Source organism: Colobus angolensis, unplaced genomic scaffold (genome assembly GCF_000951035.1).
Source record: "Colobus angolensis palliatus isolate OR3802 unplaced genomic scaffold, Cang.pa_1.0 Scaffold444, whole genome shotgun sequence".
In the NCBI taxonomy this organism is placed as follows: Eukaryota; Metazoa; Chordata; class Mammalia; order Primates; family Cercopithecidae; genus Colobus; species Colobus angolensis.
The window spans coordinates 2525728-2553608 of record NW_012117866.1 but is presented as its reverse complement, the minus strand read 5'-3'; the positions used below and the strand labels follow the sequence as shown (position 1 = coordinate 2553608).

Sequence of the window (27881 nt, the reverse complement as noted above, 5' to 3'; positions counted from 1 at the left end):
GCGGGAGGCGGTACAGACCCCTGCTGCAGGACTTTCATGGGCCGGGTTGCGTAGAGCGTAGCTGTGCCTTGTTGGCGGAAGGGCGTTGAATGACGGTCGGGCCCCGCCATCTGCTTAAAGGGACTCGTTCAACACGGGAGTATCCCGGGGCTGCATTGGTACGGAGCCCTGGGGCCCAGCAAGGGTGTGCTCCTGCGGGACTGATGCGGGGACCACCCCGGCTCCGCCGGCCTCCAAGCCGCCGGAGGGCACTGTGCCTGTGCTGGCCGGGCCTGGCCGCCTGGATGCTGAGCACCCAAACCTCTTCCCATCCCCATTTGCAGAAGTGGAATCAAAACTGGGGCTCGCCCCCGGATCATTGACTGGGATTCAGTCTACGCGGACGCCAGCGCAGCCTGCGGCGGCCGAGCCTCCTGCCCTCACAGGACCTGGCCGGGTGCATCAGGAACAGGCGGTCTTAGGTCCCTAAATTCGAGGCCCTGCAATGTGCCTCATCTTGGGGTCCCTGAATGGGGCCCTTGGGCCCCCAAGGAAACCCTGAGGCCTTCAGAATGGACAGCCTTGTGGAGGCACAATTTCATTCACGTAGGCAAGTAGTGCGCACTGAGGCATAGGAAAACGTATAATTTTCTATTTAGATGTGTTCCAAGTATAAAGTGGCGTGGCTGACATTTCATGGAGTCTTGAATTGCCTTCGCCAGTCATGACCTCAGTTAGTCTTGAGATACTTGGCAAAGAAATGTATTGCATTATTGAGTGATTGCTTATTGCGTTACTGAGTGATTGTATTGGCGTTCATAAAAATATGGGTGCTCATAATAGAAATGGGGAAGGGGAGTAGGGAACTATATTTGAAATTTTCTGATACACTTACCAAGAACAAATGTATTGTTCATTTGGAATTTGATACGGTCTCTAATAATTTTCAGTTTCATAATGATAGTGCCGCCCCCACCCTGCAAAACGTTTCAAAGGGTCAAGAGAAAACACCAAATGCCCTTGCCAATTGGAATGTATACATCTGTTTCTTGCCAAGTAATTAAATCGTAGATTGCATAATCTATGTACCGAATAAATGTGGAATGTTGGGTTTTTGTTTGTTTGTTTGTTTTTAATGTATAAGACGGGTCAAGGTGAGGAGGGAAAGAAAAGATTTCCTTGAAATATTCTTGTGTTTAATTAGAATTAATTGAAACCACTGTGCTTAAAACAGAGAATGATGTTAGAAGAAAGCCTTGGAACGATGATCAACATAAGACTACACAGTACGTGGGATAAACTATTCCAACTTACAGCATTTTTGCTTTTTGTATTGCCAGTGCTGCAGCTAGAATGAAGCACATCAACCTGTCATTTGCAGCGTGTGGATTTCTGGGCATTTACCACTTGGGGGCAGCATCTGCACTTTGCAGACATGGCAAAAAACTTCTGAAGGATGTCAAAGCTTTCGCTGGGGCGTCTGCGGGATCCTTGGTTGCTTCTGTTCTGCTAACTGCACCAGAAAAAATAGAGGTAATTAAGTAGTAACTTAGACTGTGTTGCTCATCAAGAAATTAAGACCCAAAGGCAAACATGAGCATTGACTCTACTAAGTTAACACGGCAGAGAATTAATCCTTTGCTTGGAAACAGAAAGGATTAGGACTTTTCTTTTAAGATGTAATTATTAGGGATCTGTGCTCTGGTTGTGGGAAAGATTATTTCGGGTGATAGCGAAATAAGGAAATAAAATGACATATTACTCTTGAGTTTTTATTTATCCTTAAGATTCCAGCTCTGTTCCTTTCAAGCAAAGGATATTTCTTCTTTCTATGATGAGAAGAGCATGGGGCCTGTTTTCAAGGCCTTGAACGTGTGGGCAACAAGTCTCTACTCATTGCTACATAGAAATAGATATATAAATTAAAATGTGGCCATGCAGTTTCTATTAAGTGGAATGGTATAGGAATTTAATTCTTTTTTAATTCTCACAGTAAGAGGAAGCTGTGAGTTCCAAGCAATTTATCCAGAAGTAATACAAATAAGTCTTCATTCAGTATTTTATTTAATGCAATCTATGTTTTAAAAATCTGTTTTCTGCTATCCAGACAGTGATCAATCATTTGCTGACTGTGAGAGCTGGATTCTGTAGTTGGAGGATATTATATTTGTTAATCATTACATATTTTAGCAGCTTTGAACAATAATGAAATAATAATTTAACACCCTCATGCCCAAGAATGAATTTCAGTCACGTTTAAAATTCTAAAACTATGCAATTTTAATCATCAGAATCTCATTTCAGATCTTTTGTGAGCTGCTTATCAAAGGGAAGCTAGATTTGAGGCCAATCATTCAGAAACCCACGTATCTTCCTGTCTTTATATGGTTGATTTACAGGGAACTAGAAAACTGATTTAAAAACTGCAGAGATTAAACAGGATGAGAACCGTAAGCCACACAAGGTATAAATGAGGTGGGAAAATTCCCCCCAAACTAGCAGATTCATATGCTTTGAATTACAAGCTACCTCCTTCCCATAACTGTGTTTCATTTTTGAAGCAGAGGACTCTCAGGGTGTTGCTTCTTCCTTTTTACTGCAGTCTTTTCTTGAGCTGTGGCAAATCCTAAGCTTTGGAGTTATGTAGACTTGGTTTCCAATTCTCAGCAAATTAAAAAATGTATTATATGATTTAGAATTAACCTGATTTGGAAATACTGCAATAGTACGGCCACTTATACTTAACTGAAATTCTGCCATGTTAAGACATTGAATGATTTACCTGAATTGGAGAGTTGATGCCATCATCTTCTCAGATTAGTTTACCTGTTGTTATTTATTTTTTGCACTAAATGAGAGACTGCGTTGTGTTGTCTGATAGTGCTGGTATGATGAAAAGATGTCTTTATCTGGTGCTCCCATGGGAAGGTAGAAAATAATTTTCTTAGTTTCCTTAGGGCATCCTCATTTGTTCTTCTTCAAAATAATTTTTCAGCCAAAGTAACCCTTTGACTTAAGGTTATTTTAGTTCCTTTATATTTAGCATCTGAAATAATCCACCTGTAGGATAGCCTTGAGTGTTTTTTAGCAAATGTTTCTACCTACTCAGATTCGTGTTTGCTTGGTTCTTGCTGATGATGTAAGTTCCTCAAGCTTTTTACTGTTGTGACAAATACGTGTGTAATTAATCTTGTTCTGAGCTTATGCATGAATAATTAAGAGGAGCACCTGATACAGGGCATGTTTTAAGTGGTAGGCAAATTTAGACGTTGATGTGGAAGAGCTCAATGCTGCAAGTCTTTCCTCTGCCCTCACAATTTGTGAGGAAGCCATGGTGCTAGACTCAGTGGGGAACTCAAAGATGAATAGGCCCATCTTTAATAAGTTTACAGTCTGGTCCGTGCTATGGAGAGTATTGAATATAACCAAAATTAGTACAAAGAAATAGGCTAGATGGGTAGTCTAGCTCAGTAGAATGAACATACATTTGGTGGGGCTACCCCCATTTCTCACCCAGGAGCTTCCTGCAGCCTATATCCGTTCAAGCTCCCTACAATCCACCTACCTCATAGCACTTAGAGTGATGTCACCCAAAGGTATATCTGATCACCTCATTACCCCCGGGGCAGAGGCTGTCTGTTGACTTAGGATAATGTGACCCACGTTTCTCAGCTTGTATCACAAGGCCCCATGTGACTTAGCCCTACTTATGGCTCGCCATAGGGATGCATTTCAGCCCTGTGCCTGTCTCAGAGTTGTTCTTGCTGTTGTTTTTACTATCCTCTGCTTTCACCTTCATCCCCTGCCCAACTCCTGTTTATGTTTAAGTCCCAGCCTGGGTGTCAAATTGGAGGGAAACCTTTGGCAACCCACGAGGTTGGAGGTTGACACACACCATATTCATTTCCTGATGCTGCTTTGCAAAGGACCTTCAACTTAGTGGCTTAAAACAGCATGTGTTTATCATCTTCCAACTCTGGAGGTCTTAAGTCTAAAAGGGTCTCACTGAGCTAAAATCAAAATGTCCTTGCTCACTCTCTCCAGAGGCTCCAGGGGAGAATCCATTTCCTTACCTTTTCCAGTTTCTGGAGGGTGCCCAGACTCCTTGGCTCCTGACCCCTTCCTTGATTTCTAAAGCCATAAGCACAGCATCTTCAAATCTCTCCAACTCTACCTCTCCTACCTCCCTCCTTCCCTTACAAGAACCCTTTCGATGACACTGGTCCTACCCATGTCATCCAGGATTATCTCCTCATCTCAAGGTCCTTAATTGGCTCTACAAAGTCCCTTTTAACAAAGGTCTCCTAGTCACAGGTTCCAGGGACTAGAATGTGGATATCTTTGTGGGGAGAGGAGAGACCACTGCAATAATCTAGCCACTTAACTGAAATTCTGCGATGTTAAGACATTGAATAATTTACCTGAATTTGAGACTTGATGTCCTCATATTCTCAAATTAGTTTACCTGTTATTACTTATTTTTTGCACTAAATGAGAGCCAAACACACCCTCATGGGGGCTCTCATAGCCCTCTGTCACCTGCTCTTGGAGGCACTTATGAATCTCATGAGGACAGTTTCTTTGTATCTTGTCCTGTCCAAGTCCCAGTGCCTAGCCAAGTATGTGGTGTCCAGTTGGTTGCCAAATTAATTCATTATTTAATACAAAAGAGACTTGGATGTAAATCCTGGCTCTGAGACTCATTTTTAGTGAGATATTGGGATAGGTACTTGAACTCTCCAATCCTCCGTTTTCTTATCTGTCAAGTGGGATGGTTATACCCACCTTGCAGGGTGATGTGAAGATGAACTGACAGTGTCACCTCTGTGGATCCCAGTCCAGGGTAGACAGAGCATCACTGAAAGACTTTATAAAATACCAGTGCCCAAGATGAATCTCCGAAGACTGGTTCAGTCTGTGCAAACCATAGACGTCACCACTCCTATTTCTGTCACTGGTGCTGTCATTTGTAATCAGCTTTGTTGCAGGGTTGTAATCAAACTGCTGCTGAAGAAAACCAAACACCGCATGTTCTCACTCATAGGTGGGAACTGAACAATGAGATCACTTGGACTTGGGAAGGGGAACATCACACACTGGGGCCTATCATGGGGAGGGGGGAGGGGGGAGGGATTGCATTGGGAGTTATACCTGATATAAATGATGAATTGATGGGTGCTGACGAGTTGATGGGTGCAGCACACCAACATGGCACAAGTATACATATGTAACAAACCTGCACGCTATGCACATGTACCCTAGAACTTAAAGTATAAAAAAAAAAAAAAAAAATCAAACTGCTGCTGAGACCACAAAATAGGTGTGGGAGAGAAGGTTAATTGCGCTGAGGAAACCTTTTGAAGAATGTGCTCAATTAAAATTCAGATTGAGCCTTCAAGGATTTTTCAGATGGGGCAAATGCCATTTAAGCTGCTTTACAAAGGATAAAACAAAAAAGATTAGGATTTTGAGAGTGTATACCTTGCAAAGGGCCTGAGAGTGGTGGGTGAGGCCCCGGCCAGGTGGGGAATTTGCACACCTTTAATAATGATACATAGGGTCACTTCTTAATTTTCTTTTTTTTAGGAATGTAACCAATTTACCTACAAGTTTGCCGAAGAAATCAGAAGGCAGTCTTTTGGGGCAGTAACACCTGGTTATGACTTCATGGCCCAACTAAGGTACACAGAATACATTTTGCCCAAAAGTACATGGAGACAGAATGTTGACGACTCTCTGTACAAACAGTGGCAAGCTCAGCATTCTCTCTTGTAAAATATTTACAGGGCGTTCAATAATTAAAGGTGAATGATGCAGATTGCTTTTTCTTTAGAAGTGGAATGGAGTCGATTCTTCCTCCCAATGCTCACGAGCTGGCCCAGAACCGACTGCATGTATCCATCACCAACACCAGAACCAGAGAAAATCACTTAGTCTCCACTTTTTCCTCCAGGAAGGACCTCATTAAGGTAATAAAGCCATGTTTCCTATTTGAAGAAATCAGCAAGTGCTGATTTCAATACTTTATATAAAAGTAATGAGTATTACCATGGTCTTTAGATCCTGTGTCTCTTATCAGGCCCGATAGATGGTTGAGTGCTCAGTAAATTACGTGTTTGATGAAAGTATTCACCAGGATCCCTCCTGAGGCCGCCTCATGATGCACTGTGATCCAAAAGCTCCCTGTACTTGTTCAGTGTCTTCCTGCAATGTTCAGATCTCACATTGATTATGTGAAGCAAGTCGCTGATGCAATTTAGTAGCAATAATAATTCCCGAAATCTATGTGGCTAATACTTTGGAGTGTATGTAGGGTTTTTAACATGTACTCTCTTATTCAGTCCTTCAAGTCCTTCTGTAAATCAGGTAGGATAGGTGTTATTGTGACCCTTTTATGTTTTTGTTTTTGTTTTGAGATGGAGTCTCGCTCTGTTGCCCATGCTGGAGTGCAGTGGTGCAATCTTGGCTCATTGCAACCTCTGTCTCCTAGGTTCAAGCAATTCTCCTGCCTCAGCCTCCTGAGTAGCTGGGATTACAGGCATGTACCACCACGTCCACCTACTTTTTGTATTTTTAGTAGAGACAGGGTTTCACCGTGTTGGCCAGGCCAGTCTTGAACTACTGACCTCAAATGATCTGCCCGCCGGGGCCCCCCAAAGTGCTAGAATTACAGGCATGAGCCACCGCACCTGATCCCTTTTATGTTTTTAATAGAGAAGTGAATGAAAAGATTTTATGTGATGTTTGTACCAATGTACCCAAGATTATCCTACGTGGCAGTGGGAGCCAATTCTGGTACCCAGGTCTCTTAACTTTTCAATCTAATATTCCATTTTGTTTCTTCCATTTTGTTCTGATGTCTTTCTGTCCAAACACATTTGAAAGTTGGTTGGTTCAGAATTCATTATGTCTGGGAAATACTTCAGCTGATTAATTTCCAAATACCAATGTGCCTGCTGTGGTAATACACTGAATATTTGTAGGGTGGAAAGAGTGTATTTCTTTTGGAATTTTTTCTTGTTTTTCCCTCTAGTGCAAATCATAACAAGCCTCAGGTAATAGGGAGAATGTATATTTTCATACAGTGGAAGGTAATGGGTTGAGAGTAAGTGGTAAAATTCCATATATTTGGATGCTGTCATTTGAAATACTGAATGAAATGTTGAATTGACAAGTAAAATTACTTGGCCACTTAATAGGTTAGAATATTTTTCCTCAATATCCCTATTATGTCAGTCTGTCACTTACAAGTTAAGAGTCTTTCTATCTTATAAGAAGACATTATTCTGTAATCTCATTACAATATTATGTAGATTTGACAGTGTAAGGGAAGAGCTGGGCAACCTATTCTAAGTGGTCCTAAGTCATCAATGTCCAATACAGACAGATAAGGCTTGCGGTGGGCAGACATGCATCTTCGTGTTTATCTAGGAACAGACTATGTGCTCTTGTGACATAAAATGAGAGGGATTCTGCCCCCAGCTCTCTCTTTCTCATGGAGTCCATCCCTGGCTTCTCTGTCTACAATGACAGAACTCTCAGCCCCTGATCTCCCTACATCCCTCCTGATTTACATATCACTCTTTAGCATGCTACCTCTTTACTGCTGTCCTGTTTAGCTTTTATTGTCCATCCTCCTTCACCAGAATGTAAGCTCCAAGAGGCAGGGCTTCCTCTGGTTTGCTCACTGCTACAGCCCAGTACCTGCCACCCTGCCAGCCATTGTGTAGGCACTCTGTAATATGTGTGAAATGAATGGATATGAACCAAGGTTGTATCTGTTACACTGGCTTGATTTAAAACAAAAGAAAAGAAAGAAGCTGGGCCCTCCGTACTCCATGACCCGGGCAAAATCACATAGCTGGCTGGGGCCCAGCTGTGACTGTGGTCCATGCGTCTAGCATTCTTACCTAACTCTACTCCACGCTGGATAAAATGCTCATCCTCCCTATCCATCTCTTTTATGTGGCAGACAGAAGAATGACGCCCAAAGCTGCCCTTACCCTAATCCCCAGAACCTGTCCAGATGTAACCTTACCTGTCAAAAGGGATTCTGTAGATGTAATTAAGTTTAAGGTCTGAGATAGAAGGATGATCCCATATTATCCAAGTGGACCCAAACTAAGTACCGGAATCTTGAAAAATGGACATGTTTCCTGGATTCTGTGTACCATGGCTGGTTTGGAGATGTAAGAGCCACAGGCCAGGGGAGCACAGAGACTTCTAGGAAAGCAGCTCCCCACTGTCAGCCAGCAAAGAAAAGGGGGCATCTGCCCTGTAACCTGTGGAACTGAATTCTCCTAACACCTGAACGAGCAAGGAGACACATTCTCCACCAGAGCCTCCAGAAAGAGACATAGTCCTGCTGACACCTGGATTTTCCCAGTGAGACCCATACCAGACTTTGGACCCTCAGACTGTATGACAATACATGTGTCTTGTTTGAAGCAGTTACATTTGTAGTAATTTGTTATAACAGCAATAGCAAACTGTTGCTGTTAAGAAAACATGATGTTTTTCTAGTTCCTTTGTTTTGGATAATAACTATTCAGAGAATTCGTGTAATTACTTAAGTTCATTGAACAGAAGAGAAATTGTTGACACAAATGTGTAATACTTGTAAGGAGAATATCGAATAATTGACATTTTTTCTGGGTTCTACAAGAAACATTCTACGTGTTTAGGAGGATGTTTTAACCTTTTTCAGAATTAAAAAGAAGGAAGGATGAATAGTTCCTTGATAGCAGATGGTGACTGTTAAACTGTGAAACCTATGCCTGGAATACTCAGGAAGAATTTAGCAGAAAAGAGTGAGAGTGCGGGAAGACTAGGGATGATGTAGCAAAGGAATAAGTGTGAAGAGGAAGTAAAGTAACCCCCCTGCCAGGTAGGGACATGATCAAGTATATATGTTCTGGTGAAAGAAGAGGATGGTGGGAGAATGTTGTCTGAGGCGGTGCCATGGGAGGATGGTGCTTCTGACCTTTTTGGTTGGGGTTGGGGAGGCTGCCTGAAGGTCACCCCACTCCCTTTACGTGGAGACAAGAGGCTTTGAAGCCATGCGTTGAAGCAGCTCGATGATGGGTAGCTGCAGGTCTCCCAGGGCTTGGTACACCTGGCTCTGAACACACGGCCTGGGGTCTTGATATGGTTTGTCTCTGTCCCCACCCAAATCTCACCTTGAATTGTAGTTCCCATAATTCATATGTATTGTGGGAGGGACCCAGTGGGAGATAATTGAATTATGGGGGTGGTTTTCCCCATCCCATACTGTTCTCCTGGTAGTGAGTAAGTCTCACGACATCTGATGGTTTAATAAGGGGTTTCTGCTTTTGCTTCTCTCTCATTCTCTCTCCTGCCTGCTGCCATGTAAGACATGCCTTTCACCTTCCACCATGATTGTGAGGCCTCCCCAGCCACATGGAATTGTAAGGCCATTAAACCTCTTTTTCTTTATAATTTACCCAGTATCGGGTATGTCTTCATCAGCAGCGTGAAAATGAACTAATACAAGTCTACTTCCCAGTATCTGGATATTCTGTAGATGGAGGGGATGGGAGACAGAGAGAAAGAGAGAGGTTGATTAAAACTCAAGTTAGAGAAAAGAGCATGGGAGAGCATGAAATACTAAACACTGATGATTTTCACCTCCTTTAAACTTTGCTCCATGTTGTATTTTCTGTCTGTTTTTATCATTAACTCATTTGTTTTGCTACTTAATAGTTGAATTTTTTAAGAAAATGCCTAGTTTTTCGTTATCCACTAGCTGACTGATGCTGTTTGTTACAGACAGCATGCCTACGTACCTGAAAATCCAACTAGAAACCTGTAGCTTAGAATGTGTGTGTGTGAGAGAGAGAGAGAGAGAGAGAGAGTGTGTGTGTGTGTGTGTGTGTATTTTGAGGTCTTTTTGAATCTCCTCAAAGATGGTTACTTGTTTTATGAGTGTCCTGGTGATCATGTCTAGGCCTGTCGTTTCTTGACGTTGTCCTCTTGGACTGATTATTTTTGAGTCTCAGTTTTCTCATCTCTGAAATGGAATAATTCGCACAGTAATACTAACTAGTGTTACTGTGCAGAATAAATAAGATAAAGCATGTGAAAGTGTGTTTTAAATGGTAAAGCCCTTTATGCATGCTGAATGGAGCCAGTATTTCATAAATAATGAACAAATAACGTAATAACCCATACACACCCCTGCTTAGCGCCCTTCTATGAATCTGTCATGAAATTTTAAAGCCATGTTCAATCACAGCTTTCTTTTCTTCAGGCTGAATAGGACTTACTTTTTCTTATCAGTGTTATTCTTTAACCCCTTACTTATCACCTGTCTTCATGAACAATGTGCTAACTGATATCTGTAATACTTCAGGAAATGGTTGCTACTGAGTTCTTGCCATCTTTAGGCATTTGATTTTACAGCTCATCATCATAAGCCTTCTTTTTTAAAATAAATAATTTTGTGTGATAATTCATACTTAATTTATCTTAATCAGCTTCACCTTTAGTGGCATGGAAAATCACTTATTTGATAGCTGCAATGCTAGTTGATTGTTTTCTTGGAACCCTTGCAGACTGTGTGGTCCAACTCTTCATTTTATTTAGGGTTGAATTTCCACAGAATTTTGAATCTTATGTTCATGAGGATTTAACTCAGTCTTTTCTACTTTATAAACCATTGTAAGACAGATGCAGGCCTTAAGGCATTCCTTTGTTCAGAATTTATTGGTGTCAACCATTCCGCTCCTCCCTTATAGTGACTATACCAACAAAGGGAAACACAGATGATGTCTGCTGCTCAACTGCTTGAAGGCAGCCTGCAGAGGGGAGACCCCTTTATAGAGTTAACCAGAGCCCCAGGAGGCCCCCCTCCAAAATCATATCTTTATTTCCCATCTGAGAGATTGATTTCTGGGTGCCACACCCAGAAAAATGTTCCCTCCAAGGATGACCCTTTATGTCTGTCGGTCACCAGCAGATCAAAACCAAGATGAGATCAGTTCCTGCAAATGCAGATAATTTAGGGGATGGAAAAGAGTCATGGAGGGGTGGTACACATCCACCTAACCCTGTTGTTGGTGGGCTCTGGGACCTTTGGCGAGTCTCAACTTCTTAGAGCCTTGGTTTCTTCATCTTTAAGATGGATACCTTCAGAACAAGGTCAAATGAAGTATGTGTGAAAGTATTTCATCAACTCTTAAGTACATACCAGATGTGCATGGTCGCCTTCAAGTGCCTCCACTCTCCAGACATCCATCTCTTCATACTGTTCATTATTTAGCATGATTCCTTCCTGATTCCTTTCCTGGTGTGCCGCTCTACACAGTATCCCCTGAGTGTCAAGTGTGCGCATTTTGCATACCAACTCATTCATTTCGAGTTCCAGATTTTGTTGTGGGCTGTTTTTCTTTAGAAGCATGCATACAACTAGGAAATCCAAACACATTTTAATGTTAGCCTTCAGCAAAGCATAACTAGGGAGGTGAGTCCCTAGGTTAAAAGAAAGTCATATGCAACCTCCATGGCTGAGCTAAAATGATGTGTAAAAACAAATTAACAGTGCAGTGGCGTGGTGGAGTTCCACTGCTTCCCTGAATTGGTACGAATCATTGAATTCTTCATGTTTAAGACTGATACACAAGTGTTTTCCAAAAGGGTCTTTTGACATGTGTGAATGCTGTAGGATAGAGGTACCCAGGAAGCCTTTCCTGCACAGTAGTGTCCCTGGCCGTCTTGAGAAAATTCTGCCCTGTCTCTATTGCAGTGATGTCCTGAATTTCTTCACATGTGTGAGAATGCTCTTAACAAGATCCTCTCACATTTAGCCTTGTGAAGGTGAAATAAGAACTGAATTTGAGATTGGTCATTATCTTGGAAAAACTGAGGAAGATAAATTTGAATCTGTCTTTGAATTTCAACTACACCAGCAGGTTCTGTATAAACAGTTAGATTCTCATTAAAGTCCACAGTAAACTTTAGGCGTAAATGAAACTTGTTGAGAATTGAATCCCTAAGGAAGCTAGGCCACATAATTTTCTAAACACCTCTTTTCTATAAAATGCAAAATGAAGAGAGTCAATCAGAACGTGTCGGGAATGTGCATCTGACAGTGTTTTATACTGTTGCTATAGGAAGACACTAGCTCGCATTTTTATCATTGTGTATTTAGTAAAAACACAAATCAGTGGTTTCACATATGTCCAACATTTAAAGTGCTATACCAAGTGATAGGGTGTGAAAATTACACCCCTGCTTTCCACATCAGCGTTCTCAGCCACAAACACTGCACTCCTGGCAGTAGGGACCCAGATTATTCCCCAGATAGTTATTTCTTGTGACAGCTGTCTATCCTTTGTAGGAATTTGAGCAGCATCCCTGGTCTCTGTTCAGTAGATGGCAGCAGGACGCCACCCCCCACCCCACCCTCTACCCCAGGTTATGACAGACACATTGATAAATGTCCCTAGGGGGTAAAATCACCCCCAGCTGAGAACAAGTGCTGTAGACGTGTTGAGATTCATTGGCGAGGTGAATTTCACTGGGAATATTGTGAGGTGAAATACACTAAAAGCATATGTTTAGGCATAATATTTTATTATATGACCTTAGAATGTCAGTCTTTATCTCCTTTCTTAGGAAATCCTGTTTGCCTGCAATAAAATTGCAGTAAGCTGACTACAAATAAGAAAAGCTACTTAGCTCTTAACTATCTAAAGCTAATTTCCCCACTAAACTTGGTTTGATATACAAATCATCAGTCCATATAAAGGGAGAGTCAGCTATGACAAAAACAAATACATTGATTTGGAGGAGTGACAAGTATTTTCCAGTTCACTGCACTTTTCATATCATTCAGGAGGATTCTTACTGTTATTATCTGTAGGAAAGTAATTGGATAGCATTTTTCATCAAAATATCTCAAAATAGTTCCAAGCATTAACTTGTGAACTCTACATTTTACTTTGACACGGGGGAAAAGAAAAAGAAAACAAACCATAATTCTAAGGTTAGTGATTTTTTTGCAGTTCACGTGTCTCTCTGCAGAATAATGAAATAAATCATTATATTTATGGAGTGTTTTTGGTTCTTTAAAGACCTCTAAGTACTGTAATTTCACAATATGTGTGCTATCCACAAATTGCTCTAGTTATTGCTTTGTGGTGTTGCACTTGCTGAATAACTTCATTAAATAGCTACATTGTGCTTGCAAAACATACGTAGGGTCTGTGATTATTTTTTTAAAAGTGTAGCCAATTGCTGATAAGCCTGAGTTTAGTTAGGGTGAATGCAGTTACCTTAACCGTAAACAACCTTTCTCTGAAGCCAATGATGTCATTGCTACCAGTGGGCTGAGAGGGTTGGAGTTGAAGGTGCCTGCTTTCTGTCCTCTCTCTCCTATTGATTTATTAAGTGATCTTCACCAAATCACCCAAGGTGCTACTCACTCCTGCTTTGCCTCTTTGTGAAAGAGACATGATTGCTGTAATGTCACAGTATTGCATTATGTGGGCCATTTAAAGTTGAGATTTTGAGAAGAATGTCGTGGTGCGGGCATGTCTGCAATGACATTTTGTAGAAGGTTGACAGACCTTGTGTGAGGTTATTATTATGCCTTGTAATAAATAAATAAACAAGCACATAAAACATAAATAGAAGTGCCTGCTTTCCTTTGAGAAACAGTGCTGCAAACTAGCGTGCTTTCATTATTTCAATAAACAAGCGATTGAGATAGATGTGTATAAAATTGACCAAAAGATGAAAAAAAGACTCATTGTGAGAAATCTGACATGTTTATGTTGGCTCTGGTAAAAATATACATTTTATATTAAAATAAATTGGTTCCGGGGGCAGTCTCAACCATGTATTAGCAGAGAAATCTTTGAGCAACTTTATCTTTTTGAGACAGGGCCAAGAAATAATTAAATTAGACAGTATATTTGAGGCAAAGTCTACTTCATGAGTGTATGGCCTGTGCATTTGCACGTGGCTCCACCATCCAAAGGGCCTCACCGTTGGTTTAATGCTCTGCTGCCAACATCTCAGTATTCTCCATACTTTATGAACAAGGGGCCCTGCATTTATTTTATTTTGGACAGGACCCAGAAATTATATAGCTGGTTCTGGCACCTAGTGCCAGCATGGTGCAGCAGAACCCTTTCATACCTGGCTATTTCTTACCTTCTTTCCTGCTGGAGTCCCTGGACTCCAGTGTTGTGCTGTTATCCTTGAATTTGCCACTGCTGAAACCTGAGGCCCCAGAAGCTTCTTTGGGCATTTGTCAGGAGCCTGTTGCTGTAGGAGCTGTTACAACTAGGCCTGTGCCTTTGCAACCAGCATGCCACCAACAGCACTGGGCAACCTTCTTTAGTCCCACTGTTGAGGTAGGTGGAGGAGTGTTGGGTCCATTCACATCACAGAGAAGGGAGAGAAATACCCAACAGATGTTTGTTGAGTATGAGCTCTGCCAAGAGCTGGACATACCAGGAGAGACACAAGTCCCTGTCCTTTCAGTGGGGTTTTTGGTAATGAGGAAACAGGAGACATGTCCAAGGAAGAACCACTGCATAAGAAAGCTATGGAAGTTCCCTGTACATGGTGCAGAAATAAAAATGGCAAGAGTGGGTTCCAGCTGTGTCAGGTTGCAGCTCAAAAGAGGATTTTCCTATGGAAATTGTTATGCTGCTGACTGAATCTGTAATTTAGTTGCAGTTCAGAATAAATAGGCTTTTGAGAGCTGACCCAGAAACCATACCTATAACATTGATTTTTAGAGGAAGTGCCTTTTGAGTTCTAAATAATTGTAAATGGATGATCTGCAAGTCAGCATTTGAGCCATAATCCATTTCTGAATAATGTATGTTGAAAAAAAAGTCTCATGAAATCTTTGACAACAAACAGCCAGAGTCTTTCACTTATCAGTTGAAAGATTATAGCTTAAAAAATATTCAGTATCTAATGCTGTATGTTTTCAAATAGAACACTAGTGATTTGGAAACTACACAGCAAAATAAAACATTTACATTTCAGAAAAGCTATCAGAGCCCAACTTCTTATGATGTATGGAATGGTAATTGCCTAAATGACAATCTTTTTCAACTTTTTAAATGGGAGATAAAGCATAATTGATGTCACTGCTTGCCAGGGTTCCATTACATATCCTGACCACATCATTGGAACATAAACTATGTCATTCCCTTTACAAATCCTGGTGACATAAATGAGAACATCTCTGAGCTGTGGACTAACCTCTCCTGTCATAATCAGAGGGCTTTGTTCCTCCAGAAAGTAGGAGTGCAACTGTAACATGATTTTTACAGTATATGATAGAACATTACAAATACTTTCTCTGTAACCTTTACATAGTCAGGAACTTAGACTTACCTTAAATTTTGGTTTATAATAACTTGTGTGTCTACTATAAAAAAAAAAAAAAAATGCTGATTTTTACCCAGGTGAAGTTGATTGATTCTGAGTGTGTCAACTTGTACCTATCTGTTTAGAGTCTTTTCTGTTATTAAAAGTGTTATCTTTTATGTAATTATGTGCAGTGCTGCACTTGAAGTCTGTGGGGCTTATTTATTGAGATTTTGCTTGTCAATACTACATCAACTGTATTATCTGAATGTTCATGCCTGTAGTCATGAGCTGCTTCTTTATTTTATCCATCTAGGTCCTCCTAGCCAGCAGTTTTGTGCCCATTTATGCAGGACTGAAGCCAGTGGAATACAAAGGGCAGGTAAGCTTGTTATAAATGAGGAATTACCTTCCTCCCCATATTAATATGTTTCTTTTGAAACATCCAATTTTATAATTATTCTAGTGGCTTCAAATCAGTTTATATGTTTTTTTCCTCATAAATAGCTTTGTTTCTCTTTAAGAGGAAAAAAAATACAGGGCCAGTGATAACTTATCATCAAGATCTCATGAATGGGAATGATTGACTGTGATGCTCTTATTTTCATCATATATATGTGTGTGTGTATATATATATATGTTCTGTTGTTGCTGTTGTTATTAGCAGTGAATGATTTTTTTCCCCACATAGTAAAGTCCTACTCACAGCCCCTTCTAAGCAGAGTTGTACCACCATCAGGGTGAGAAAAGGCTTCGGGGCTCCACACCTTGTCCTCCCCCAGACAATGCAGCATGGGTTCCTTCCAGCCTGCCCTCAGCCCCTCTGCTGGGGGACGACCCACTCCCTTCCAGGGGTCTCTATTTACCCAGACACATTGATCGCTGCAAGGCCAAAACCCGTTTTGTTTGAGGAGAGTGCTCCTCACTTGGAGCTGGCACTTAAGACAGGATGCCAGTTCTTTTAGGGAAATTTAGACGTGGGCATGCACCTAAAGTCTGCGCTGAGTGTGACCCAGCTTCCTTCTGTGATCTACACAGAGTTTGCTTTGAGTATTCACCATTCTTTCCGAGGCAGCTCCCCCATCGCGTGGACACAGGTTCAATATGAGCATTTTATTCTCAAATACGGTGTCTGTTTCACACATGTCACAGATATGTATTTTATAACCAAATGTAGTATTTGGTTTAACGTGTTTATTTAACATATGATGGAAACATGCATTTTATAATTAATACAATAGCTATTTTACAGACACCAGATATATGTATTTTCTAATCAAATAGAGTATCTGTTTAGCACATACCAGAGATATGCATTTTATAATCAAATGCAGTATCTATTTAACACGTACCAGAAATATGCATCTTATAATCAAATGGAATAGCTATTTAACACATACCAGAGATATATATTTTCTAATCAAATAGAGTATCTGTTTAGCACATATACCAGAGATATGTATTTTATAATCAGAGTTATCTAACACGTACTAGAGATATGTATCTTTTAATGAAATATTATACCTATTTAACACATTCCAGAGATATATATTTTATAATTAAATAGAGTAGATATCTAACACATACTAGAGATATGTATTTTATAATCAAATAGGGTATCTGTTTAGCACATACCAGAGATATGTATTTTATAATCAGAATATCTGTCTAACACGTACCAGAGATATGTATTTTTTTATCAAATATAGTACCTATTTAACACATGCCAGAGATACATATTTTATAATCAAATAGTGTAGATATTTAATACATATCAGAGATACATATTTTATAATGAAAGTATGTAGCACATATCTAATAAAGTATTTAGCATATATCAGATGAGGCATATATTCAGGATGAATAAACTACATTTGTTTTATATATATGTAATATATATTTATTTATTAATAAAAGAGTACATACAAAGTGCTTTAACCATCATTCATTCATTCATTCACCCACTCACTTCGAGGGCCCAGCACTAGGCCTGTGCTCAAGGAATTGATGGTCTCTCAACAAAAGAACTGAGTTTTACAAACCCTTTGGCTAATAGGATCGAGGCAGTGTCGCTGTTCTGATCTCATTGGTCCTCATCAGTGTCTTTCCTTGAGCTTTGCTGAACTTTGGAATTTTTCTTTTCTCTCGTGCAAATCATAATAGGCTTCAGTTAATATGGAGAATGTATGTTTTGATAGAGCAGAAGGTAATGGGTTGAGAGCGAGTGGTAAAATTCCACATATTCGGATGCTGTCATTTGAAATACCTAACGAAATGTCGAATTGACAAGTAAAATTACTTTGCCACTTAGTAATTAGAATATTTTTCCTCTATGTCCCTATTATGCCAGTCTCTCACTTACGAATTAAGTGTGTTTCCATCTTAGAAGAAGAGGCAGGTGGTAGAGGCTCCAGGTTCTCTTCCAATATACACTTTCTTCTTCTTCCTTAGTAACAGAATCCCAATTTATATCTGGACCTATGGCTGTGCAGCTAGGTTATATATCCCAGCTTCCCTTGCAGTTAGGTGTGGCCATTTATTTTGTTGTTGGGCAATGACATGTGAGCCAAATAACTGTGGGACTTACAGTACAAGGAAAGTTGTATACCTTTCCATTTTTCCTGTTGCCCAGAACTTAGATACGATTACTGGAGCTCCAGCAGCTATCGTTCATCATGAGGTCAAGGATCACACCCTGAAGATGGCCAAACAGTGAACTGGAAATACCCAGGTCCTAAATGATTTGAGGAGTCTGCCTTACTATCCTACCCTCAATATTCCTGTTACCAGAAAAAAAGAAGTAAAACCTTTTTTTTTTTTTTTTTTTGAGATGGAGTCTCGCTCTGTCACTCATGCTGGAGTGCAGTGGTGCAATCTCAGCTCACTGCACGTTCCACCTCCCAGGTTCACGCCATTCTCTTTACTCAGCCTCCTGAGTAGCTGGGACTACAGGCGCCTGCCAACATGCCCGGCTAATTTTTTGTATTTTTAGTAGAGATGGGGTTTCACCGTGTTAGCCAGGATGGTCTCTATCTCCTGACCTCATGATCCGCCCGCCTCGGCTTCCGAAAGTGCTGGGATTGCAGGCGTGAGCCACCGTGCCCGGCCTAAAACTTTTGTTATTATTGCATACACCAGAATCCAGTGCTGTCTGCTGTAGGGATTCTTACTTTCAATTTTACATGTGAGGAAATTGAGATGTAAAGACGTCAGTCTATTTCACTGAAGTCTCTGAGCTTGGAAGGGGGCAACTTCCCCAAGATAGTCCTTAATGTTTCTATCTTTGCTGTGCCTCTTACTCTGCTTTGCCCTTTAGTTCTTTTCAAACAATGCATTCCTTATTTTCTTCCTGTCCAGCCCCACTGCCATGTTGTGGGTATGTGACAGGAAGACTAGCAATGTTTAAAAGGGCATGAGTGAGGAATCAGAGTTTCTAGTGAACTTTCCATGATTTGATTGAGTACTTTGGACATGAACATAGAGTGACAGCCACAGTTAAACAGCAGGGAACGCACAGGCCCAGAACTGTGAGGAAGATGGAAAGCGACCCACCCAAGCCCTTTGACCCTGGGCAATGTCCCAGGACAGTGTCTTGCTGATCATGTGGTGTCTGTGCATAGGAGGCACATCATAATTACTTGTAGAGTTGAACCTTATGTCTCCCGAAAGCATTCAATTTTCCTCTGTTGTTTAATGGAGTCTGCAATAAGGGGGCCTCACGCACATGATTGACAAGAGAGCCACAGCGGCCTCGCATTGTTTATAACACCAAAAAGCGACAATTTAGAAGTGCCATTCTCAGCTTAACACTAACTCTCCTTAAGCCCGATCACCTCCCACATTCTAATAGGGTTTCCATGCCGAGTTGTTTTCTAGAATCTTTGCTTTCCCTTTTCAGGGAAGTGTGAAGGTTGCTTTAAATGCAGTGTTTTAATGTTACTATAAGCTTTTTATGTGATTTAAATTATATAAACATTTCAGTCATGCTGAATGCACCTCTCATTTTCTAGATTTTCATGTTTTCATAGAGCTCAGGTTTTGATGTATTTGTTGTCTTTGGTTGTTTTTCTGAAGTGACGAAAGTGGAGGTGGCAGAAGGGGAAAAAGGGATTTAGTGTTACTTATGTTTGTGGCATTGAGTCAGGAAAGGCAGACAAAGTGGGACTCGGGAAACAGGGGCAGAGTCTATTCTCTCCACTTGTTACTTTTGTTAAATACAGAGACCTTCTCATTTCTACATTGCAGGTATTGCTGGATTTTATTAAGATATATGTGTGGATCCAATATGTGCATTAAAATGTCTTTATTAATCGCTTAGAAGAATCATACCTTAATAATACATAAGATTAATTTCAACTAGAGCAAATACCAGTATGAGTCCTTTCAAAACCCTCTACCAGTGGTTTAAAGTGGAATGATGTCTTTGAAAATTACTTTTTCTTTTTAACTTGGGAAACATGGTAAAACCCTGTCTCTACGAAAAAATACAAAAATTAGCCAGGCATAGTGGCATGTGCCTATAGTCCCAGCTGCTTTGGAAGCTGAGGTGGGAGGATCACCTGAGCCTGAGGAGGTTGAGGCTGCAGTGAGCTATGATCACACCACCATACTCCAGCCTGGGCAACAGAGCAAAACCCTGTTTCAAAAAAAAAAAAAAAAAAGAAAGAAAAAGAAAAAACTGCTTTTTAAAAAATATTATTTTAAAAAGTTCTGTAGTTTTCTCTGGCTTCATCTTATGACTATTTTAGTACCTTACTTATAGTACATAGTCATTAATAGATGTGTCAGTGAATGAATGGAAATAAATTGAAGTTTAGTCCTATATTTTTGACTAATGATTTTTCTTTACTACATATAAACTCTTTCCAATGGTAGAATAAATCCACAGGAATGTTCACACATTTAAGGCCATGTTTTCACAGATTCATGTCAATTTGGAATAAGAATGAAAATTTTCGGCCGGGCGAGGTGGCTCAAGCCTGTAATCCCAGCACTTTGGGAGGCCGAGACGGGCGGATCACGAGGTCAGGAGATCGAGACCATCCTGGCTAACACGGTGAAACCCCGTCTCTACTAAAAAATACAAAAAACTAGCCGGGCGAGGTGGCGGGCGCCTGTAGTCCCAGATACTCAGGCAGGAGAATAGCGTAAACCCGGGAGGCGGAGCTTGCAGTGAGCTGACATCCGGTCACTGCACTCCAGCCCGGGCGACAGAGCGAGACTCCGTCTCAAAAAAAAAAAGAATGAAAATTTTCAAGAGGAATTCTTAACTGATTTGTTTTAAAAGATAGAATTAGCATTGGCGGGTGACTAAAATATCAGAATAAAATCATCTCCAGATCTGGCAGATTCAGATCAGAAGAAAAGCTCTAGGATTGACTGGGCGCAGTGGCTCCCACTTGTAATCCTAGCACTTTGGGAGGCTGAGGCGGGCGGATCACCTGAGATCAGGAGTTCGAGACCAGCCTGGCTAACATGGTGAAGCCCTGTTTCTACTAAAAATACAAAAAATTAGCTGGGCATGGTGGCACACGCCTGTAATCCCAGCTACTCGGGAGGCTGAAGCAGGAGAATTTCTTGAATACAGGAGGCAGAGGTTGCAGTGAGCAGAGATCACGCCATTGCACTCCAACTTGGGCAACAAGAGTGAAACTCTGGAAAAAAAAGAAAAGAAAAGAAAGGCTGTAGGATTTTGCGTTGTTTCCTTTCATCTGAGTTGAAATTCAAGTAATATTTTGACTCTGTAGTATTACAAGATCACTTCTCGGCCTTTTGGCTAAGATTAAGTGTATACTATTACAGGAACATGAAAATGCAGCATTGTATTATCCTAGTCCATGCGGATTTGGCCTTATGGGTCATTTATTCTTTCATTCTTGACACTTCTGTCAGAAACAGAATTGTGGAATACTCCATGTAACTATGCTTTTATATGAGGTTGATACTGTGGTCCTTAGGCTCCTGTTTCCTAATGGCTTAGACTTTTAACATAGAAATGCAGCTCTGTCACTGTCATAGCAAACAGTGGTAGCTGGCCTTGCCACCAGCTAGATTTGGCTGGATGGAAACCTGGATATCAATTTCTAGTTATTCTGAAATAGACGCTATTATTCTTCAGTGACTTTTTAGATTTTTTTGCTTTGTCTGTTTAATTTTTGAAACAACATGTTAGTCCTCTAGGGAAAATTTTCTATATGGTATTTATAGATGGTCAACTGTTAAATAACCCTTTAGAGCCTTCTCAAAAGTAGATATCTGGAGTCATCACTTTTAATCATCCTTCACACATGCAAAAACCAAGAAAGCAATGCACCAAGAATCAGTCCTTAGTAGAGGTTAGTATGGCAGGTTTCTAAACCTCTCTTTTAGAATTGTATTTTTACTTGTCTTTCTTTGATTAAAAAATCTCATCTGTCTCTTCTTCCCACCATAATTGGGAGATTCTCACCTGTATCCAAGGAGGTGGGTATCCCTTTGTCTCTTTCCCTCTCCCTTCTATTTTAGGAATTGCTAATCAAGAGCATTGTTGGGCATTGCTATCTGTAGGCTCTCTCATGAAAGCAATGCAGATATGTTTGCAAATATGAAATTATTGTTCAAAGCACATTTTCTTCTCTCTCACCCCTCAGAAATCAATTCTAATTTGCCCTGCCCCATAGAGCATCCCTGAATTTTACAGTGTGTGAGAAAAAAAACCTGAAGTGAAAAGACAACTCTATCCCTTATTGCCTGTATATTCTGTAGCAATAGATGTTTTATTCTCTGTAAAGTATCAGATAGTAAATAGTTTCAACATTGTCTCCGTCAACACACCTACTCAACTGTGCTGTTGTAGAGGGAAGCAGTCGCAGGCAATATCTCAACAAAAGGTCCTGGTCATGTGCCAATAAAATTTTATTTACTGAAGCAGATGGTGGGCCGTACTTTGCCACCCCGTGAACTATAGCAAGGAAACCTGCAAGCCTCAGTTTCTTCTTCTGTAACATGAGGTAACTGAATATACGAGCATGACCTTTCTGCCTTATAGGGTTCTTGTAAAGAGCATATTAAATTATACATGTGAAATCACTTTTGAACTATTAGGCCCTGTGCCATGGTATTTATAATAATTATAGATAGCAACATCTTATTCATTCTTCCAGAAAAGTATTTTTTATTCACTTGTTTTTTGAATGAAATATACCTTAAGAAAATGGAGCCCTTCATTGAAGTTCTATCACAAACATATCCCCAGCATCTACCACACGTCCAGACACACACTGGATGCTCAGGGATCACTTGCTGAATGAATAAACTGGCCCTTTCAGTAGAGATTAACTCAACAAGTACTTGTTTAAGTTTTCCACCTACATTATATAATAGCAGTTACTTGAATTCATAAGGCATGTTCTCAATAGGTACCCATAACATATCAATGTATAAAGCAAAGTTTAACAAGTACTACCAGATGAATATTCTAGCCTGTTTAGATGTAACAGGTAGCCTTATCTCTTTAGAAGTGATTCCACTAATTATAGTTTTCAGTGCTGTAACTTTCAGAGAACAATCACAGTAGATGTCTGCCCCACAATTGGGCATGAGTTTTTTGTTTTGTTTTCGTTTTTCTATTGAGCAGTTGCTTATTTCTATGTCTTAGGACTCAGGCATTGACTTGAATGTGGAACACACTTAGAATATGGCCAAAGATTAGAGAAAAGAATAGTAGGTCTAGCAGTGGGACCGAGAGGTGGTCACTGTACAGCCTGTAACGAGTATGATTTTGAAACTATTTTGCCCTGGAATTTTTATGTACTTGATCTCCCTTTTCCTTTGAGGATGATGGTGCTATGTGATGAAAACTGACACACACACAGGAAAACTTTAGACCAGCAGCTATTTTTCTTAAGGACAATTTTGGAGTCACAGAAGCTCATGGAAGTAGCTACCAGCATGTAGAATGCTGCCTATGAAGCAAGAAGATGGGAATGACTCACAGCCATATGTTGTGAACAGCCAGAGAATTCATGGACATAAGTGTTTACTATGCAAGATTTTAAACTATCAGTAGAGCACAAGATATAAAATGTTTCTACTTTTAATTTGGAGGTTGAAGAATATTTGTTGTTGTGACAGTTGTTTCCAGAAACTTTGCTGGAATCTGCATGCCCGAATGAATGTGTGATTGTCCTGAGTGATACAGCTCATGAGAGCATAAATCAGGAGTAAGAAGTACCGCATTTAGCATATCTGAGTAGTGGGGCTATAGCATCTCAAGGGTTGTAGAAGGAGCTGGTATCATTGCAAGTTTAATCAGGTGATTTGATAAGCTGCTATACATTTTCCCTTGTCATTTATCTAATCAGAATAAGCTAACAAGAGTGAACAAAATTTGGAAAAAGGATTTTCAATTCCCTGAAACAGCAGTCATTAACCCCACAGTAAATTAGAACACTTTCCAATTTAATGAGCCAGATTGCCCTTCTTTTCATTAAGTTGAATAAATCAGAAGAGCTGTTACTTAAAGTTTCATATCTTTAATTTTTCTTGATGAAACCTATATGAATTTTTACATCATTGATGACAGCTTCTGTTGACAATATGAAATGATTTTGGAAGCTGTCTTTCTTTTCCCTTCTGGGTATTATCCTATTCCAGAATTTGATATTTACACCTAAAGCAATCAGGGAAAAAAGCAAGTTCTGGGACAGAATCAGATATTTTGGAGCCTTTTTTTGCAAACCTCCCTTTTAGATAATACAGTTATATAACCAGCTATATTTTATGTGTACCTATGCATACATATATAAATACACATACACAAACACATATATACATGCATATACACATACACATATGAATAAGTATGTGTAATACACATAACATATCATAATCTTTATATTCTTTTAAACATAATGACAATATGCAAATTATACAGGTCAGTTTTATTTTAATCCAATCTACTTATACTCTCTTCTCCACCAAAATGCAATGCTCTCAAAAGGAATTTTCAACCCGTTTTTATCTTTTATTTATTTACTTTTATTTCCTTTGGAGGAGTTCGTGGCTGGCTAGAGCCTTTGTAAATAATGTAATACCACTCATTTTGTCACCAGCTTTAGAAATAAACACAATTGGCCGGGTGCAGTGACTGATGCCTGTAATCCCAGCACTTCGGGAGGCCAAGGTGGGCAGATCACGAGGTCAGGAGACTGAGACCACCCTGGCTAACACGGTGAAACCCCATCTCTACTAAAAATACAAAAAATTAGCCAGGCGTGGTGATGGGCAACTGTAGTCCCAGCTACTCGGGAGGCTGAGGCAGGAGAATGGCGTGAACCCGGGAGGCGGAGCTTGCAGTGAGCCAAGATGGCGCCACTGCAGTTCAGCCTGTGCGACAGAGCGAGACTCTGTGTCAAAAAAAAAAAAAAAAAAGACGAAATAAATAAATAAACACAATTAAGAAGGACATGAAAAAGACACATTGAAAAAAATGAATGCATGGTTTTAAGTGAGTTGAGAACATTTTATTTTGGCCTGTTTTCTCCCTCCTCTTGCCATCTTTATGTTGAATAGCAAAGATTTGTTTTATCTGCATTTCATTTTACATATTCAAGCAAAACTCAGTTTACAAACTTCACTGAAGGTTCCTGCATACAGGACTTTCAAGTGTTACCAGACTTTTTGTTTTTTTGTATATTATCTGAAGGCTATTTTTAATAACAGATAAACTTAGACAATTTGGACGTTATTTCCATGTGTGTTGTGTTTATTGATTGCTATGGCTGACCATGTGAATACATCAGATCATGGCTGCATTGAGACTGTTTGGCCTTGGAATAGACAGCAGAAGGAATATTGTCTGTGTGATTCTTCTGTCGCCATTCCTCATCGTGCACTTCTGTAGAGCTAGGGGCTGAGGCTGCACACACCTTGAGCACCTCATTGTCCGTCCTCATTGCCCCAAGACTGTTTCATTTTCTTCCTTGGAAGGCTTCTGTCCTCCGCCTTCTCCATCACTCACACCCCTTTGAGGTGGGCTTGAGAGCACTGAGTGCCTACTGAGGAATGTGTGCTTTGATGCAGCACTCCCATTCCTTATGACTTCAGGACATGCCCCTTGCTTCAAGAGCACAGGAACCACTTTGGAATTAGAAGCATTTCTAGTTGCTGTATTTACTTTTTAGGTTTGCCACAGAAAATGCCAGTTTCCAATTCTTATAATAAAAATGGAACCTCCTCTGGTGGTGGATGTTTTGTTCAGCATCCACAGTAAATTTGACTTTTTAGTTTGATTTAATAATGAGCCCCAATCTAATTACACGTGGCTTCTTAGGCATGCACTCTAATCAGTAAGAATTCAAGTCTTACAGACAATAATCTAGTTAAATTCTGTCCAGAGTTGTTCTTATATTGGTAAGTGATATGTGTACCAAGATTTGTTTTACCCCCAAAACAGATCCCCAGTGGGATTAGTCCTCAAAAATAGCAATTTAAAAGCATATCCAAAGCACACATATTATTAGAATCTGCTTTTCTTTGTGCGGGATGTGTTGTTGACATGTGCTGACGTGAGATGTTGCTTTCCACAGAAGTGGGTGGACGGAGGCCTCACCAACGCTCTTCCCATCCTGCCCGTCGGCCGGACTGTGACCATCTCCCCCTTCAGTGGACGACTGGACATCTCCCCGCAGGACAAAGGGCAGCTGGATCTGTATGTTACTATCGCCAAGCAGGATATCATGGTGAGTAATCATGTTCAGTGATATATGAAGAGTCCTGATCTACTAAAAATTTCCACAGATTTCAACGTGTTTCCCAAGCACTGGAAGCTCATTGATAATTGTAGGTAGGGGTTGCATCTTCTCTTTAGTGTATTGTTTAATACTTTACAACATGTATCAGGCATAGGAACTTGGGTTCTTATGGACTGTCAGCATTAAGTCCTTTTGCTGCTTTTATTTTTATTTATTTTTATTTTATTTTTAGCACCCCTCCTACCTTAGCCTCCCATGTAGCTGGGACTATAGGTGTGCACCATCTCGCAGGGCTAATTTTTTTTATCTTTTGTAGAGACAGGGTTTCACCAGGTTGCCCAGGCTGGTCTCAAACTCCCTGGCTCAAGTGATTCTTCCATCTTGGCCTCCCAAAGGATTACAGACATCCACCATGCCCGCCCGTTTTTGCTGCTTATTAACTCTTTTTCACATCAATAAACTTGGTAGGATATCAGAGCAATTTTTTTCTTCTTTGAGACAGGATGTTGCTCTTTCCCCTAGGCTGGAGTACAGTGGCAAGATCATGTCTCACTGCAGGCCCAGGTAATCTTGCCGCCTCAGCCTCCCAAGTACCTGGGACTGCAGGCACGTGCCACCACACCCGACTACCTTTTTAAAAAATTATTTGCAGAGACAAAGTCTCACTGTGTTGCCTAGGCTGGTCCCAAACTCCTGGGCTCAAGTGATCCGCCTGCCTTGGCCTCTCAAAGTGCTGGGATTACAGGCCTCAGCCACCATGCCTGGCCCAGAGCAATTTTAAATAAAATCATTTATTGACTTAGAAAGATGGAAGTAATGAAATATATAAAAATAGTCGAGAAAAACTTAGGGACCCAAATGAATAATTGACATAAAAATGCTGATTGCCTTAATCTAGTCTAATGGTTTTCCACATGGGATGATATCGTACCCAGACATTTTTGGTTATCATGTCCCAGTTGTGCCCCTGGCATCTGGTGGGTAGAGGCCAGGAATGGTGTTAAACATCCTGCAGTGCACATGACCATCACACAATTAAGACGTCGCGGCCCCAAATGTCAGCAGTACCAAGGCTGAGAAACCCTCCTTTACTGTATCAGTGGAGGTAACTTCTGAAGTTTAAATTTTTCCTACTGATTTTTTTGTTACTGCTAATTGTATCTGTGATAAGAAAACCTAGATTATAAAAATAGTGTATATTTTCCTGTACTGCAATATCCTACAGCTTAAATTTCAGTCTTTTTATTCTAGTTGTCCCTGGCAAACCTGGTGAGACTCAACCAAGCCCTTTTTCCCCCAAGCAAGAGGAAAATGGAATCTCTGTATCAATGTGGTTTTGATGACACTATTAAGTTTTTACTTAAAGAAAATTGGTTTGAATGAAATGCTTAAAAGCTTATAATGCAAAACATGTTTCAGACAGTTTTTGATGGAAGTTTCTAATCAAATCCTTTTTAGAAAATCTATCAAGACTCTCAATTGTATTATTACTCCTTGTAATATTTGTGTTTATTTTTAATATTTGAATTATTACCTAGTGCAAGGATGTAAGAGGCACTTTATTAGAATTTGACAATGTCATTAAGAAGGATACACTTAGGTGATAAGGAATCATTTTTGGTGAATTGTCATGTCCTTTAAAAAATGGAGGAGGATAGGCTCTTTGGGTAAATTGAGGAACATGGAAAATGGAGGGCCACCACTTAAGTGCCATGGAGAATGTGTGGCATGATCTTGACATGAAGCATGGGTGTTTCCATGACTTAGCTGTATCCCTGTAGCTCTGGAACTGAAGGAAGTAGGCTCTCAGGCTGA

The 27881-nt window shown here is 40.3% G+C and overlaps 1 protein-coding gene across 2 annotated transcripts; it reads left to right on the top strand.

The window, feature by feature from the left end:
• On the top strand, positions 1-27475 carry PNPLA4 (patatin-like phospholipase domain containing 4). 2 transcript variants are annotated; one of them, XM_011957510.1, is made up of 7 exons: positions 1-158; positions 1320-1512; positions 5566-5660; positions 5813-5948; positions 15650-15715; positions 25902-26054; positions 27318-27475. In XM_011957510.1, the coding sequence occupies exons 2-7, from the start codon at positions 1333-1335 to the stop codon at positions 27447-27449; spliced, it is 762 nt and encodes a 253-aa protein (XP_011812900.1). In that variant the 5' UTR covers positions 1-158; positions 1320-1332; the 3' UTR covers positions 27450-27475. The 2 variants fall into 2 exon arrangements, with proteins under 2 accessions (XP_011812900.1, XP_011812901.1); XM_011957511.1 differs by lacking the exon at positions 1320-1512 and having other exon boundaries at positions 149-158.
• The last annotated feature ends 406 nt before the right edge of the window (positions 27476-27881 follow it).

Bases quoted from the DNA above. Each gene is read 5' to 3' on its own strand.
- PNPLA4 (XM_011957510.1), top strand. From the start codon at position 1,333: ATGAAGCACATCAACCTGTCATTTGCAGCGTGTGGATTTCTGGGCATT. The intron at 1,513-5,565 runs GTAATTAAGTAG...TCTTTTTTTTAG, and splicing joins CTGCACCAGAAAAAATAGAG to GAATGTAACCAATTTACCTA. The intron at 5,661-5,812 runs GTACACAGAATA...CTTTTTCTTTAG, and splicing joins GACTTCATGGCCCAACTAAG to AAGTGGAATGGAGTCGATTC.